Genomic DNA, 17,074 nt, shown 5'->3' with positions numbered 1-17,074 from the left:
CTGAACTATATTGCACTGTGTTCCATCTATAATATATACAGCCTGCTATTTCCAGTTTAGCCACAAGATGTCACTGTTGCTGCCGACCCTTCAGAGGAGAGGAAACAGGAAGTGGCAGTGAGAGAGAACTGTGAGGAGTGTGTGGGCAGCTGAGGAATTCCTGTGCGGAGCTGAGGAAAAGTCAAGTCTGCCCTGAGGAGAGGGAGACTTTGTGTGGATAAAGAGTCGCAGTATCCAGCTAAAGATCGGGCACCTCGGGCAGAGAGAGAGAGCTGTGGTGATTTTGGGCCGCATCTGTGTTCATCCATCCGTCCCAGACGGGCAAGCTGCAGCACTAGGAACTGGACTTCACCTGCCTCATGAAGGAGGCCAAGACAAGGGACCCTCCAGCTGTCTAACAAACTGTGAGTGAGCACCGGTGCTGGATTGTGATAGGGAATAGTACAGTCCCTACTGAGATAGTACGTTGTAGAAACGTGTCCCGATAAGCGGGAATCAGGCAGGACATATTAGAAGAGGGTAGCCTGTATCACTGTGCATGTGTTGGCGGGAAAGCCATTTTGTGTACCACATTCCAGTTAGCCTTACTGTAAACTACTGTGAATTGTTAATACTGTTATCCTCCTCCTCCGGCCATTATATCTTACTGTTTAATAAAGCCGGTTTTTGTTTCAGCCTCCTTGTCTGCTGTCCCATACTTGAAACCTGCATTGCGGTCTCCTATACCTCTGACCGCTACAAGTGGCGTCACGAACAGGATACGGTTACAGAGATGGAGGCGGCTGAAGGCAACGTACCTGATGTTGATGTGAATGCCTTAGGTAATGGTGGAACCCCTACAAGGACCCTCCCTATGGGCATGCTTTTTAACTTGTTGCCAAAATTTGATGGCCAGAACATGTCACTGTCAGACTGGGTGACGAGATTACAGAGCGTTGCTAGAATTTACAATGTCAGCCCAGAGCTACAGGTGGAAATTGCTTTGGCTGCCCTGGAGGGTGAAGCGCGGAAAACTGTTTGCTTACAACCGGAAGCTACGCGCAGTACCTTGAAAGAGATTGTGCGCTTTCTAGAAGAAATATACGGTGAAACAGCTAGTGCGGGCCACCTCCGGGCAAAGTTCTTCTACCGGGTACAGCAGGAAAATGAAGGGGTCTCACAATATGCAACGGCTCTACAGGAAGTACTGGCTGAGATACAGAAAAAAGAGGCAGACGGGATAACCGCCATGGGATCCGCAGACCGGATACTGAGGGAACAATTGATCCTGGGACTCTACAGCTCTCACCTGAGACAAGCCCTACGGGAACGAGTCAGAGTGGACCCTACACTGAATTTTCGGCAAATATTGGCTGAGGCCGTGGAGCGAAGTAAAGAAGAAATTTATGCCTCTGGAGTGATACGGACCCAGACCGCCTCCCTCGGGGTTGCGAAGAATGAAGAGGTCCTGGTTAGAGTGGTGCAGGACCTACAAAGCTCCCTGGGTCTCATGCATGAGAAGTTGACGCAAATAGAGAGACGGATGGATTTGAGCTACCCCCCTGAGGTTGCATATCTGGGGCAACAACAACCTTATCAGACTGCCTCGATGGTTCCTGCACCAGAGCATCCTTGTAGCGGTCAGAGGTATAGGAGACCGCAATGCAGGTTTCAAGTATGGGACAGCAGACAAGGAGGCTGAAACAAAAACCGGCTTTATTAAACAGTAAGATATAATGGCCGGAGGAGGAGGATAACAGTATTAACAATTCACAGTAGTTTACAGTAAGGCTAACTGGAATGTGGTACACAAAATGGCTTTCCCGCCAACACATGCACAGTGATACAGGCTACCCTCTTCTAATATGTCCTGCCTGATTCCCGCTTATCGGGACACGTTTCTACAACGTACTATCTCAGTAGGGACTGTACTATTCCCTATCACAATCCAGCACCGGTGCTCACTCACAGTTTGTTAGACAGCTGGAGGGTCCCTTGTCTTGGCCTCCTTCATGAGGCAGGTGAAGTCCAGTTCCTAGTGCTGCAGCTTGCCCGTCTGGGACGGATGGATGAACACAGATGCGGCCCAAAATCACCACAGCTCTCTCTCTCTGCCCGAGGTGCCCGATCTTTAGCTGGATACTGCGACTCTTTATCCACACAAAGTCTCCCTCTCCTCAGGGCAGACTTGACTTTTCCTCAGCTCCGCACAGGAATTCCTCAGCTGCCCACACACTCCTCACAGTTCTCTCTCACTGCCACTTCCTGTTTCCTCTCCTCTGAAGGGTCGGCAGCAACAGTGACATCTTGTGGCTAAACTGGAAATAGCAGGCTGTATATATTATAGATGGAACACAGTGCAATATAGTTCAGTAATCCTAGGGGCTGACCCCTACAAGTTTGTTGACATTCACCGCAGCAATCGGTTTTGCTCTCCTTCAACTCAAAGCCCTAAAATAAGCAAAACATATGATTTGTTAATATTTCATACAGACGTGTTTATAAAAAGCATAACTCACACAAGACAATCCAGGGAATGTTATATTGTATAAAGGTTAATATACTCTACTTACCAGTGGGCATGATTTACTGCAAGGCACATGTGTGCATCGTATCTCAACTCCTGGAGCTGTAGTGGCATTGTCTGCGCACACGCAGGTCTGGCACTTGTCAGAGAGCACTGCAGCGCCGGGCTGTAGAGAGAGAATACCATATCAATACAAGTACAGTATATAGGTAATGTAAAGTATAATTGTATGCAGTGAAGTGAAACTCTTTTTAGAATGTGTAAAACTCCAAACTCTGCCTTACCTTCTCCTTGTTATACAGGCTATTGGTGGATATTACCAAAATGGTGGTACCCACTTCAAGCTTTTCCTCCTGGTAATTAATTTACCCCCCCCCTCCCCCCCCCCCCCCTATTAGTGACTTACTAGATTCTAAAACGAATGCCAATTCATTATGCTACAATATTGATTAAAGTGTTACTAAACCCGCAATAGTAAAAATCTGCCTGTATATGCAGCATAGCATGCTTGTTATACTCATTATGGAACTTAAGGGGTTAATCCTCTGCATTGTGTAAAAAAGCCTGTTTTATCCTGTATGCATGGATACTTCCCTCCCTGCATTGTCTATCTGGGGAAGGTCAGCTAACACAGGCAGAGTAGTCAACCTGCACATGCTCAGTTATGTCTTTTATGCTGGAGAGAACATTTACTTGCTCTCAGAGCTAGCCAGGTCACATGATATTGACATCACACATGTGGGCGTGTATACAGGCTACAGTGGAAATCTCCTCCTTCCTGAATTCTCAGCATTGGAGAAACTGTGCAGCTTATCATGTAATCATGGTATACAGATAATCCAAAAAGGTATATAGTGTCAGTATTTTATTGTAAAAAGAAGATTTATAAGCTGTGAGCACTGTGGGGAATGCAGATTAATTTTTTTCATGTTACTGGGTTTAGTAACACGTTAAGTTGTGCTAAACTTATGTAGTCTGTAACAATGAATTTCAATTATATGCTATTTACATATACAATTTTCTTGTTCAGCCTGTGGGCTAGGTGAAACAAATCTAAGTGATTCCTCCATCCATGCTATTCAGTGTAGAACGATGCATCTCCCACTGCAGATATTGTGTTCTGACAGCAGGCCCCAGCAGCTGTTAGAAAACTCAAAGAGCAGCTGCGTCAGGTTGGATGCAGCTGCTGTTTGGCCAGTTAGGAACCATTCAAAATTTGCATTTTAAATTAGGTCATGGGTGTTCAACCTGGGGCTCTCCAAATCTTGCAAAACTACAAGTCTTTGTCCTTGGGAGTCATGCTTGTAGCTGTTAGCCTTGCAATGCCTCATGAAACTTGTACCAATGACATGTTGACATTCACCGCAGCAATCGTTTTTGCTATCCTTCAACTCAAAGCCCTACAATAAGCAAAACATACCACTTCTACCATGCAATGCATCATGGGACTTGTAGTTCTGCAACAGCTGGAAGTTGAGCACTCATGATTTAGGTATTTAAGTGCAAACATTCTAACAAAATTATTTTGAGCTGATAAGTTCCTGTGCTCTTTGTCTCTGCTGAATGATTTCCATCTTCTTCTGTTATGCAGAGGAAGAGGTCTTCTGTAATCATGTCTCAGGGTGACAATGCTGCTCCATACATACAGTATGGAACAGGAGCATTGGTTATCTAGGTAAATAAGGAGGCTTAATTGAAAACTGATTACCTTTGAAAGCTGAATCCCTTTGAAGTAATGCATGAGCAAGCTATATGCAGATAGTAAATGTGTACCAGTAGTTGTTTTAAATGCTTTGTGTGGCAGTATTTTACTTAGCATTTGTTCACATATAACATTACACCAATACCTATACACATAATTGAATATTAAAGTAAGCACAGGTGTCCAGCAGCATACAAATTAGTTAAAGGCTAAGTTTACCCTTTAGGTAAAAATAATAAATGTACATATAATTGTAGTACAAAAATGAAAAATGTTCATGTATTATTTTTTCCTACAGGAACCTGCATAGCTCCTGCAGACACCTTCTCCAGGTTTCTTGCCCATACTTCTTTATGGGTTTTCTGTTAGAAAGCTGGAGAAAGTTCAGACGAACTAGGAATGTTCATCAGTGCCCTCACAGTTCATTGAGAACTACAAGCTGTCTGCGGCAGTGAAGACGGCACTTGTAGTTCCTTCATTCGTAGATCCCTGTGAATTAATAATTTGGCTGTACGAGTAGAGCCCCGTGCAGCCAAACCATTTTAAAAATACGCAGCAGGTGTAGGGAGAGATTTCCCCATCCACTGTAACAGTGTAAGGGGTGAGGTGGGTGAGCGGGGCACAAGCTGGAACATGTTATATGTTACACCCTAAACATTGGTGTAAAATATAACATGTACTGAAGGCGAACTTAGCCTTTATCACCAGGTTGTTTAATATTTTTAAAAAGCTTACCATGTATTCTGCACTTCCATGTACACAGACTTTCTTCCGGGCTGCAAGAGAGCACATCAGTTATTATTATACAGTCACAACATGCTGTTTTTTTTTCTTCTTAGCTTTAGATAAGGAAGGGTTAAAATCCCCATCAAAACTGAGGAGATTTCTCTTCACTTCCTGTCCTGGAGACGCTAAAGGAAATAAGAGGAAACCTCTCCCAAAGGGAATGGAACTTTGTTACAGAAACTGGTGTCCTCACTTGTTTTCCCTCATCTGTTGCTTTGACGACAACTCCAAATTTTTGGATTTCCTCTGACTGTGTGTCACAATGACAGAGATCACCATGAAAAACAGAGGTAATAATCTACCAGCAGGGACAGAAACAGCAATAAAATTTTGAGAAAGGGATTTATACCTTCCCCAATCATTCTATAACTTAAAAAGAAATGCCTTTACATACATTTTAATATATTTTCTGTTTCAGCAGTCCCTTAATCGCTAGAGATCCGTGCTATAGCCGAATGACGGCTACAGCGCGGACCTGCATTGCTGGGACTACGTCTATTGACATCGTCCCATGCACGAGTGGCCTGATCGCCCCCTGAGGGGCGCGTGTGGCATGCTCTGTGATCAGCGAGTCTATGAGACTCGCCTGACCACAGATCGGAGCAAGGGATCTATCACGACCCCTTACCACATGATCAGCTGTCAGCCAATGACAGCTGATCATGTGATCACAACAGAGCCAGTAATCGGCTCACCGGCAGCCGTGAGAGGGACTGAAGCCCCGATCACGGCGAGCTAGGGCCAGCTCATCAGTGCCCACCTGCCCCCTGCCAGTGCCACCTAAGTATAGGAAAAAGTGCCACCCATCAGTGCCACCCATTAGTGCCCATAGTGCCACCTATCAGTGCCCACAGTGCCACCTATCAGTGCCCACAATCTGCCTCAACAACAGTGCTGCACCTCAGTGCCACATATCCGTGCCCATCAGTGTCATCTACCAGTGCCCATCAATGCCTATCAGTGCCACCTATCAGTGCCTTTCAGTCCCATCTATCAGTGGTACCTATCAGTGCCCATTAGTGCCACCCATCCGTGCCACCCATCAGTGCCACCCATCAGTGCCATCTTATCTGTGCCCATCAGTACTGCCTTATCTGTGTCTATCGGTGCCATCTTATCTGTGCCTATCGGTGCCACCTTAACTGTGCCTATCAGTGCCCACCAGTGCAGCCTATCAGTGCCCACCAGTGCCACCTCATCAGCGCATTTCAATGAAGGAGAAAAATGACCTGTTTGCAACATTTTATAACAAACTATTAAACATGATTTTTTATTTTTTATTTTATTTTGCATCTTTTTTGTTTGTTTAGCAAAAAATAAAACTCCCAGCTGTAATTAAATACCACCAAAAGAAAGCTCTATTTGTGGGGGAAAAATGATAAAAATGTAATTTGGGTACAGTGTTGTATGACCGCGCAATTGTCATTCAAAGTGCATCAGCGCTGAAAGCTGAAAATTGGTCTGGGCAGGAGGGGGGTTTAAGTGCCCAATAAGCAAGTGGTTAAAGTGATTCTAAACCGAAATATTTTTTACCTTAATGTATTTATAAGTTAAAAAATGTTTAGGCATCAGCACCCCCCCAACCCCCCTTTTACTTACCTGAGCCCTCATTCGAGTGTCTGCAGTTCTTCTCTCCCCTTACTTCTGGGTCTCGCTGGCTTTGCTGGGGCACAGAGAGCCATTGACTCCCACTGCTGTCAATCAAAGCCAGTGACGAGGGATCGGGGAGGAGGGGCAGAGTCTCACTGCCTGTGTCAATGGATGCAGTAATGAGGCTCAGGAGCAAGCACGCACAAGAAGCCAATTCCCATGGCGGCACTGGACAGAGAGGATGGGCCAGGAGCGCCGGCGTCCGCTCTGTGCAATTCCATCACACAGAGAAAGTAAGTATAGACATGTTTGTTATTTTTTTATATTTTTTTTATTTATCTTTACAATTTCTTTAAATGAGAGGGTCAATTTGGAATTGAGAGCAGATTTGTAAAGCACATTGTTGTGCTTTATAAATGTACCTTTTTTTCATAAAGGATAAGTTCCCTCCTAGTAATATGTTACATGTTATAACCATATTCAGGATGTCACATGAAATATGTTACTAAAGCATCTCCAAAGTAAAATAAAATCCTCACTCAGACGTTGTCAATGGAACAGAGGTCTCTGGTAAAATGTATTACCACCTCGTTTTCTGGGGACTACTGTAAAATGTCAAAAAAATGTATACAGTACATTTTAATGTCTGGAGCTTAAAAAGAAATTGATGTGGCAATAATATGAATAATGTAATTGAAAGATGCCCTTTATATGGATGGCATAGATGTATATGTGAATATTTTACCCCCTGCAAGCAAAAAAAATGACATAAAATATCAATTTCAACTTACAGCATTTATATATGGGACAACAGTGTCCTTCTGGAATTCCGCCGATAGCTTCATATCCAAGTTCACAGTTGGGAGATTTATTTGAGCATCTACTGGGGTCACACCCTGCAACACAAATATCCAATAGTTAGGGTCAGTCAAATAAATTGTGATCTCAGTAAATATTACTAGAGGACATTTATGGTCTAATTTCATCAAATACTGGGAGTCATAGTCATAGGGGAACTAATGTGAAGTAGCAAGGATCATTTCCCTTGATAGATCATTCATTATTAATCATATTTCCAGGTTTGTAAAACTTTTCCTACTTTTCTTTACTATGTTTTGAAGAAACCCTGCTTATGTGTCTTTTGATATGAGCCTTTTGGGCGTTGTTATTCTTTTGTTGGAAATGTTTGTAAAAAATCTTTAATGAAGACTATTAATGAAAATGACCTGATTTAAAAGATTTTCCAGGTTCAGGACCCTAACGTATTGATGTTTTTGGTAACAAATATTGATGTGCGATGTAGCTTTGTCAAATTTTATGGAAAATCAGGACATGTCAGTTTGGCCAAGTACATTTGAGTTCATAAAGAATGAGTTTTTTTTATGTGTTTTTTAAGTATTTTTTGTAATGCGCTTTAAATGGCTGATAAAAGTTAGGGAATCTTTTTTTTCAAATAGGGAGGCTCCTAATCAACAAAAGCATGTGATCACCATGTTGTATGTTAGATTTTTTATGATACATATATTAAACATATTTAAAACCTAAAAATTATTTGCATTTAATGGTTGTAAACCAATCCATATACCTAGTGAAGTGACTAGACTCAGGAGATACGCAGAGATGATAAAAGGCCTCCTGCACAAGTTGTACCTGTTAATTTGCAGTGATCTCTCCTCTACAGCCTTCTAAAACACACATTTTACACAGCATATCTGAGCTCTGGAAAGCAGGGGGTGGGGATCTAACATTACACACTGCAGAGCTAGAACACAGAGCTGTAGTGTAATGTGATAGCTGAGTGGAGGAAAGGGACACACCCCCTCTAACAGGCTCATAGAAAAAGCATAGAGAGCTGGGCTGTGAGTCACCTGTCGAGTTCTGGAGGGGGGAGATCTGTCTACCTCCAGGTTGTTGTGTCGGCTTAGAGTCTTTTCAGTGACTGATGCAGATAGCAGAGAGATCAGGGAGAAATCAGACTCAGTGTGTTGTATTTAGACTAGTACACACTATAGTGGGATGTGCTTTGTTCATTTTTCATGTCTTAAGATTACAACCACTTTAATTTTCTAATGGCCTGTGTGAACAGGCTCCGTTGGGAAAATGCAGCATGCATTTTGTATCAGTTTGAGACAATTCTGAGATTGATCAGAATTCATTGACAGGTGCATTTACCTGTAGTTGACCTTCTTCTAACTTGCAATTGACTTGCCTCAAACTGCGTTTGCAGTTCCATATACTTGTATAGAGAGAGAAGCAGTTCTGAGCATGTTAACACTAACCCTAAGGATTTGAAATAATCATATATATCATAATAGACTAGCGTCTGTGATCCATGGTCTAATATTTTGTAACATTTAGTCTAAATACACACTTGAGTGATCCCAGCTCCTTTCTACAAGGTTACTGCACTGTGTCCATTTAATCCAGTCTTTTAGTGAGAATAGGCTTTGGAACAACCCCAGTTCTCAAGTCTGACAACGAAAGTCTCCTTGCCTATGATTCAAACTAAAAGGAAGAGGCTTTTTTTTGCTGTCACAGCCAATATGTAATACACAGTAACTGTGAAGAGATGGCCACAACTGTCTAAACATATCCTTTAGGTACCCATAAACATTGACTGATGATTATTGCATACAGCTGAAAATCTCTGGGTAATTTCAAACTGTAGCAGATATGCCTCACTAATGAGACTAGGAGTACGAGATTGATTGATCTTAGTTGGGTGAACATTAAAGATATGTAGTGTGGGGCAATAAGATTAACAGGCTAAACATTTCTTGGAAGAAAGGCAGAAAATATATTATAAACAGAACTTACTGCACAAAGTCTCCTGACAGCAAACATCATCAGGGTTGTTCTGAGTTATGGGGTAGAAACCTTCTAGTTCACACTTGATAGTCTTCAGCATGGGGCACTTATGTTCTTGGCAAATTATGCCACTACCACCTTCTCTACAGACACAGTCCTGGCAATCAAACTGGAACTCCTCTCCATACTGTAGTGAAAAATAACCAAACTTATGAGAATGTTCAATTACAGATCACATAATTGCTTATTTTTTTTTCATTTTTAAAACTGGTAGTAGGGAAAGGCAACAATCAGACTCTAGCTGTCATTTGTTTCGAGAGTTAAAAATGAAAACATTTCCACTCTCTTTTTTTTTCCTTCAGCTTTTATTAAAAGAGAAGTACAGGATTTCAAAATAACAAACATACACACTCACCTAGGTAGATGCAGCATCAGGTGGATTCAGAACTGAGCGATCAAATACCACTGCTTGCTCAGTTCTGGGTCTTCTGTAAACAGAAGTCACTGGCTCTCTGCTCCCGTCCAAAGCTCACTGGAGCACTGGGCTGTGGACGGGAAGGAACGGCTGGCTCAGGCTCTCAGTAGTTCACTGAGAACCTGAGCCAGCTGCAGGTTGGGAATCTGGGCAGATGCTAATATTAAAGTCAGGATCCCTCCAGAGTCTAGAGCAGCTGAGTGATGTCATCTGACAGCAGACCTTAGCCCGCTGTCAGATGAATCTGAGTCACAGGAGTGCAAAACTAAGTGCCCTCTTATAACCCACAGCAGAAATAGGGTTAAAAGAGCTTTGGCTACTTCTCCTTTAAACAGACTAACAGAAACCGTCCATGGTCTAATAAAATATTGGCATTCCACCCTGCTGGAATGCTCCGAAACAGTGTGGTATTCAGATTTGTTTTAAAATGCTTGTGTGAAAACTTGTATTCAATGGTTTATCTAGTATTAAGCACTCTCAAATATGTGTCTAGGTCAAAAATCGAAGAGAAAAGGAGATTTTATTATGTTATATGAGATCGAGTTGCAATATGCTTGACTTTTGCACTTCATGACTTATTACTTTTATTTTAATTTTATTTTTTTTACTGTACACTGCAGCCTCCAACTGTAACAATAGAAAAGGCAATGTTATTTATATTAGAAAAAAAAGTTCAAACTGTGCTTATTTCTACAGATATTTTGATCTCTGACTTCAGTGAGTTCAATCAATAAAAAACATTGAGGACCTTAGTTATAAAGAAAGCTTAAATGTATTTATTCTACATTGAGAAGAAGTAGCCAAGGCTGGTAGGATCACCATTTATTTTTATTTATTTGAGGCATTTATAATTAACCTTTGATTACACGGCACTTTACTTTTTCATTCATCTGCCGTCAAAGAGCTTGTAATTGAAGGTCCCTATCTCACATACACACTGGCAAAATGTGGTCAATTTAAGCCATTAACCTACTAGCACATCTTTGGAGTGTGGAATGCCGCGTACACACGAGCGGACTGTATGGCGTACTTAGTCCGTCGAAACACATTTCAGCAGACAATCCGCTCGTGTGTGGGCTTCAGCGGACTTTTTCAGCGTGCAGTCCGGCGTACTAAGAATTTCGGAGTTTTCAAAATTCTGTCCGTCGTACTTTGGTTTCAGCGGACAATCCGCTCGTCAGTATGCTAGTTCGACGGACTAAGAATGGCGCATGCCCAGAAAGGATTTACACGGCAGAAGGGTGCTTTGCTGTGTCTTGGACTTCCTATTTCTAGTCCCGTCGTACGTGCTGTACACGTCATCGCGCAAGCTTTCGACGGACTGTTTGTGCATCCGTGTGTGGTCAAGTCCATTCAGTCGAAAGTACGACGGACTGTCCGTCGGATTGTATGACGAACTAAGTACGCCATACAGTCCGCTCGTGTGTACGCGGCAGAAGGAAACCCAAGCAAGCACAGGTAAAACATGCAGATAGTAACCTGGCTGGGATTTTTACCCCCCCCCACACCTAACCAGGGTCCTGCACTTACATTGTGGGGCTCCTGCCGACTGAGATGAACTCTCTGGCACTTTAGCTGGCTGATCAGTGTCTGCAGACTTGTCCTCAAACTCCATTTCTGACCAGACTGGATAAGTACGCTTGTGGACTGTACTGCTCTCATAGCTATATTCCTCCACTGAGTCCTTATCTTCCTCATCTGACTTTCTCTTTCTGACCTTCTCATCTAATGACTTTCTCAAACCAAATGTATTCCATAGTTTTGGCTATAAAAGCTTCTGCTGTCCCAGACTCCAGTAATACAGCATCCCCCATTATTCTCTGCTAATGTTCTCGCTTAGCTCACCACCTGTTTTACTGCCCTCTTCCCTCTACCCAGATCATAGATGCTATCCAGACCTCATCTGTGACAGATATAATCCAATGAGGGTGTCAACCAAATGCCCAAGGTAATTTAATAATAAAATTGATTCTTAGAAGAATAAAATCAATGTATTTCATTGTTACATTCACTTATACTGGCACAACCTGCCCTTCTACAACTGTTCCAAGCAGTAAATCACAGAGCAGATTCATTAAGCATCTGCTTTGCTGAGTCCATTTACACGCAGTCAAAATTCTTAAGCCATGATGAAGGAGGAGTGTGTTTAGACCTGAAACGCAGTGGCTTTATTTTGCTTTGAATCAATTTTATCACTAAATTACCTTGGACTCTTGCATGTTTGTTTGAAGCTCTCATTAAATTATATGGATGTAGATTCTCTAATCTGGGTCTTTTTTTATCTGCCTTTGGATCATCTGATGGTTCACTTTGTTGAATTTGATAGACATATGTCTTTTGTCAACCTGACTATATAATTATGTAATTATAGTCGACCTTGGTCAACCTTCCGGCATAACTGAAATGTCTATTAGACTATCAGCATGAGAATCTGTGGAATCATAAATATTTTATGGAAAATTGCAAGTATAGATAACAAGCATACCTGTCTTGGCAGATTGTCTGGTCCAACACATCCTGAAACAAACAAGATTGTCAGTGAAGCATTAAGCTTCAATATCAATTACAGACAACTATTCATATGTTTACTGTGCTATCATACAGTATACAGCATATCCTATCAGAATAGACCTGCTTTAACCAGTCTGTGGACATTACTATAACCTACAGTATATAATGTAATTTATATAAAATATTAAATATGTTAATTAACAGGATGTGCAGGAACACAAACTGAATACATCAGAACTCTAGATATAGGACAACCAAGTCCAGATAAAAACCCTTATCTTTTTATGAACTTATTGATTCTGATTTTTCTTTGGGGTAAACAACAAACTTATTTTTGTATGATTCTGAACATATTCTAATATTTCCCCCTAAGCATCTTGGCACTTCCCCTTCCTTTCACCATAGACATACACCTGCATGCTTGAGCACACTGACCATGCATGTTAGAACCAAATTATCTGAATAAGATTTGAGTGGTTGAAGTATGTTTGTGCATTCCTCTTCTGTTCTATCTCTGTCTTTTGGGTTAAAGAACTGATCCATGGCTGGAGAAGAGGATATACTATGTAGAACTCTGCAGGAATCTACCACTGAGGTGGATATTCTGAAACCTCAAAGCTGCCTCTGTGGACTAAGCTAGAGAACTGTTTGTATTATACTTTGTTTGGTATCCTTATAGTTAGAGATCTGTGAGCATGCAGGAATCCTACTTTACTAGTGTCATCCCAAAATAGTCTTCTGATAGTCAGGATAATGCACAGGAACAATGTGTTCCTGTTGGCAGGGGGAGGAGGGGAAAAACAGGATGGGTACAATGTTGACAAATTGACAATTTCCTATAACGATATATGAAACACCAATCAGAGCTTGGGACTCCCGAAAATCCTTTGCTTCCGTTACTATATTAATACCCTACGAGGGTCACCTATTCTGTGAAGCTTTTATGAAGAATGTATATTTAAATAATAATAAATCTTCTATGGCTGTTCAGTTTACTTGACCTCTCCCACCCTCTATTCCCTGCTAGCCAAAATGTACACTAACACCCCTGAAATAACTTGACAGCATTGGGCTCCTTTCGGCTACCAGTGGCCCACTGTTTCCTTGTTGTTTGCTGGTCAAAGCTAAGGCATAGAGCAATGTGTATGTGTCCTGTGTGCCTCAAAAAGGTCTTACCTGAAAATTGGATGTAGTTTAATTTAGGCTAGAAAGGACTAGAGGATTGAGTTCACGTGATATTTTTTTGTTTTCACATTTTATTAGCAATATGATGAACTTTTTACCTATTACCACGGGGCAGCAACAAACCTCAATTTTCTGGGCAATGAAGTTACAGAAAACCTCAGTTCCCATCAGTATCTTGAGATAGGAACTCTTCTTGGCCCTTGTCTTAAAGTAAACCCTCCTATTGTTTTCAGCCTAGGAAACTGCCATCTTTGCCTCTGTTTAATCTACAATTGTCATGATGCTGCACATGTGATCAGTTATGACACCAACCATTGGATGGTTTGACAGTTTAGTTAGCAGCACAACTAATGGGAGTGTTACATTTCTGACACGTGTCGAAAATGAAACTTTATGTAAACTGGAAAATGGATGGGTTTACTTCTGCTTTAATTAAAGGCATATACTGTACACTTGCATTAACAAAGCAAGATGCCTGTTTAACTGAAAATGTAATAAACATAAACCTCTTAAAAAAGTAAGCAAGATGTCAGTCTACATGTTATACCAGGCTGGACTTTCTCCAGCTAATAAAAGTTTTTTTATATGAATACAATATGGAATAAACTTCCTCCAACTTTGCCAAAGAAAGACCCATGCCTCCATAAGGCATATGCTAAGGTGCGCATTTCTACTCCAATGCAGTTTGTAATGCTGAAGTCACAGATAAAAATGCTAGATAAATAAGTGTTCATCTAAATGGTTTATTATTTGCATGGAATTCCATATTACAAAATCATACACTGGTTAAAGAAGTTTAAAAGGTAGAAAAGTACAGATATCTTACCACAGGTAGATACACAGACATCCACAGCAAAACTGAAAGGCTTGGTACCGAATGGACAGAAGCACCCTTCAACCATACGTTTATCATCCTTCATTTGTTCAATCTCTTCCGGACTAAAAGATAAACAATTTTGCATCATGTTTTTTGTTCAGAGTTGCAAAATATATATAAAAAAAAAAAAAATCCAAAATAAAACCTTCTTCTTATAAAATACTGGTACTATACACTTACGTGGATTGGCATGTATTTGGTACAGCTGCTCCACATGCATTGTAGACTTTGTGTGAAGGGCAAGTAATAGCTGAAAGAAATAAATGTTACAACAAATGTTACAATAAATAATACAACGTTCATGGTTGTAGATGAAAGTGGCACCTTTCCCATCTTAGGTGTCAAAGGAAACTTTACAGATTGATGGGTTGAGATGTGTAAGGAAAAAAATGTATGGCTGAGAGACGCAATGAACTTCTACAATGCTTCCAACATTTATGCACACAAGTAGCAAGAAAGGTGCCACTTTCTATTTACAGTATTCCTCTTATGTTTTTTGTGTCAGAGAAAAAGGTAGGTAAAGGCAGGAATGACTACAGATTGTGGGCTCCAGAGCAGTGCTACTCAAAGGAAAATAATTGTACTATAAACAGATAATTGGAATAATACAGTTTAAGGTAGGAAAAAAAGTTAAATGTACAGTAACAAAAATTGCTAGCAGGTAGTTTTTCATTAAAATCATTGTACTTTCTTGCATATCATGGCAAGTGATATGGGGGTTATATTTGACTTTAAGTCACCTTTATTACACTTTTACCTAGTTTATATACTATACCCGGTTATAAGTGTGGATAAGGTTTGGGTCTGCCGCTACCAAGGATTTGCATTGAATCATGGGGATTTCTCAAACTTTTGGCTATTTAACCACCCCTATAAAACTTTTATCCCCTGGGTCCCTGCCTATAATGCAAACCACCATTATATTCACATTGCAGTGCAGGCTATTCCTGTGCTCAGGCCCCAGGTCCTCAGCTAATAATGTGCATTAACTCATCCTCAGAGGCGTAACTAGAAACCTCAGGGCCCCGATGCAAGAAATCAGGAAGGGCCCCCCCCCCCCGAAAAGCATGATTTTGATACTATATTTTTTTCCACTGTAGAACAAAGTAAAACATTTCTGTGCAGCCTGTGTCCCGAGTGAAACCTGTGTCACCAGTGCAGTGGTGGTACTGGAGGGGGGTGGCAGTGGTACTGGAGGGGGATGGTGGTCCTGGAGGTGGGTGGCGGTGGTGGTCCTGGAGAGGGGTGGCAGTGGTACTGGAGGTGGTGGCAGTGGTACTGGAGGTGGGTGGTGGTGGTGGTACTGGAGGGGGGCTGATGGTGGTACTGGAGGTGGGTGGCGGTGGTGGTACTGAAGGTGGTAGCGGTCCTGGAGAGGGGTGGCGGTGGTACCGGAGGTGGGTGGCGGTGGTACTGGAGGCTGGGTGGTGGTACTGGAGGAGGGTGGTGATGGTACTGGAGAGGCATGATGGTCCTGGAGAGGGGTGGCGGTGGTACTGGAGGTGGGTGGCATGGTGGTGGTACTGGAGAGGGGGTGGCGGTGGTACTGGAGGTGGTACTGAAGGGGGGTGGCGGTCCTGGAGAGGGGTGGCGGTGGTACCGGAGGGTGGGTGGTGGTACTGGAGGAGGGTGGCGGTGGTACTGGAGTGGGTGGTGGTGGCACAGTCTGGAGGGGTGGTGGCAGTCTGGAGGGAGGGTGGTGGGCTGGTGGTACTGGAGGGGGGGTGGTGGCACTGGAGAGGGGATGGTGGCATTGGAGGGAGGGGTGGCACTGGAGGGCGGTGGTGGAACAGTCTGGAGGGGGGTGGTGGAACAGTCTGGGGGGGGTGGTGGTGGTGGCACAGTCTGGAGGAGTGGTGGTGGTGGCACAGTCTGGAGGAGTGGTGGTGGTGGCACAGTCTGGAGGAGTGGTGGTGGTGGCACAGTCTGGAGGAGTGGTGGTGGTGGCACAGTCTGGAGGGGGGATGGTGGCATTGGAGGGAGGGGTGGCGGCAGTCTGGAGGGGTGGTGGTGGTGGCACAGTCTGGAGGGATGGTGGTGGTGGCACAGTCTGGAAGGGTGGTGGTGGTGGCACAGTCTGGAAGGGTGGTGGCACAGTCTGGAGGGGTCTGGAGGGGTGGTGGTGGCACTAGAGGGGTGGTGGTGGCACTAGAGGGGGCTAGTGGCAGTCTGGAGGGGTGGTGGAGGCACTAGAGGGGGGGTGGTGGTGGCACAGTCTGGAGGGGTGGTGTTGGCAGTCTGGAGGGGGGGTGGTGGGCTGGTGGTACTGGAGGGGGGGTGGTGGCACTGGAGGGGGGATGGTGGCATTGGAGGGAGGGGTGGCACTGGAGGGCGGTGGTGGCAGTCTGGAGGGGGGGTGGTGGAACAGTCTGGAGGGGTGGTGGTGGTGTCACAGTCTGGAGGGGGGGTGGTGGTGTCACAGTCTGGAGGGGGGGTGGTGGTGTCACAGTCTGGAGGGGGGGTGGTGGTGTCACAGTCTGGAGGGGGGGTGGAGGGCTGGTGGCACTGGAGAGCGGGTGGTGGCACTGGAGGGGTGGTGGCACAGTCTGGAGGGGTGGTGGCACTGGAAGGGGGTGGTGGGCTAGTGGCACTCGAGGGGTGGTGGTGGCACAGTCTGGAGGGGGGGTGGTGGCA

General features: G+C 43.5%; 1 protein-coding gene across 1 annotated transcript in view; it reads right to left on the bottom strand.

The window, feature by feature from the left end:
* Positions 1-17,074, bottom strand: part of LOC143925921 (mucin-2-like) — a 230,350-nt gene that overhangs the window by 24,762 nt on the left and 188,514 nt on the right. Inside the window, exons 42-49 of the mRNA XM_077450216.1 lie at positions 14,621-14,690; positions 14,390-14,502; positions 12,353-12,384; positions 9,402-9,579; positions 7,376-7,480; positions 4,944-4,984; positions 2,553-2,672; positions 2,384-2,430 (exon numbers count right to left, since the gene is read on the bottom strand). Coding sequence (XP_077306342.1) covers positions 2,384-2,430; positions 2,553-2,672; positions 4,944-4,984; positions 7,376-7,480; positions 9,402-9,579; positions 12,353-12,384; positions 14,390-14,502; positions 14,621-14,690 — 706 coding nt within the window. The remainder of the gene's footprint in view (positions 1-2,383; positions 2,431-2,552; positions 2,673-4,943; positions 4,985-7,375; positions 7,481-9,401; positions 9,580-12,352; positions 12,385-14,389; positions 14,503-14,620; positions 14,691-17,074) is intronic.

The sequence above is a fragment of the Lithobates pipiens genome, unplaced genomic scaffold (genome assembly GCF_037356315.1).
Source record: "Lithobates pipiens isolate NorthernLeopardFrog02 unplaced genomic scaffold, aLitPip1_a1.2 Scaffold_10, whole genome shotgun sequence".
Classification (NCBI taxonomy): domain Eukaryota; kingdom Metazoa; phylum Chordata; class Amphibia; order Anura; family Ranidae; genus Lithobates; species Lithobates pipiens.
The sequence above is the reverse complement of the archived record's forward strand: the minus strand, read 5'-3'. Positions and strand labels throughout refer to the sequence as shown.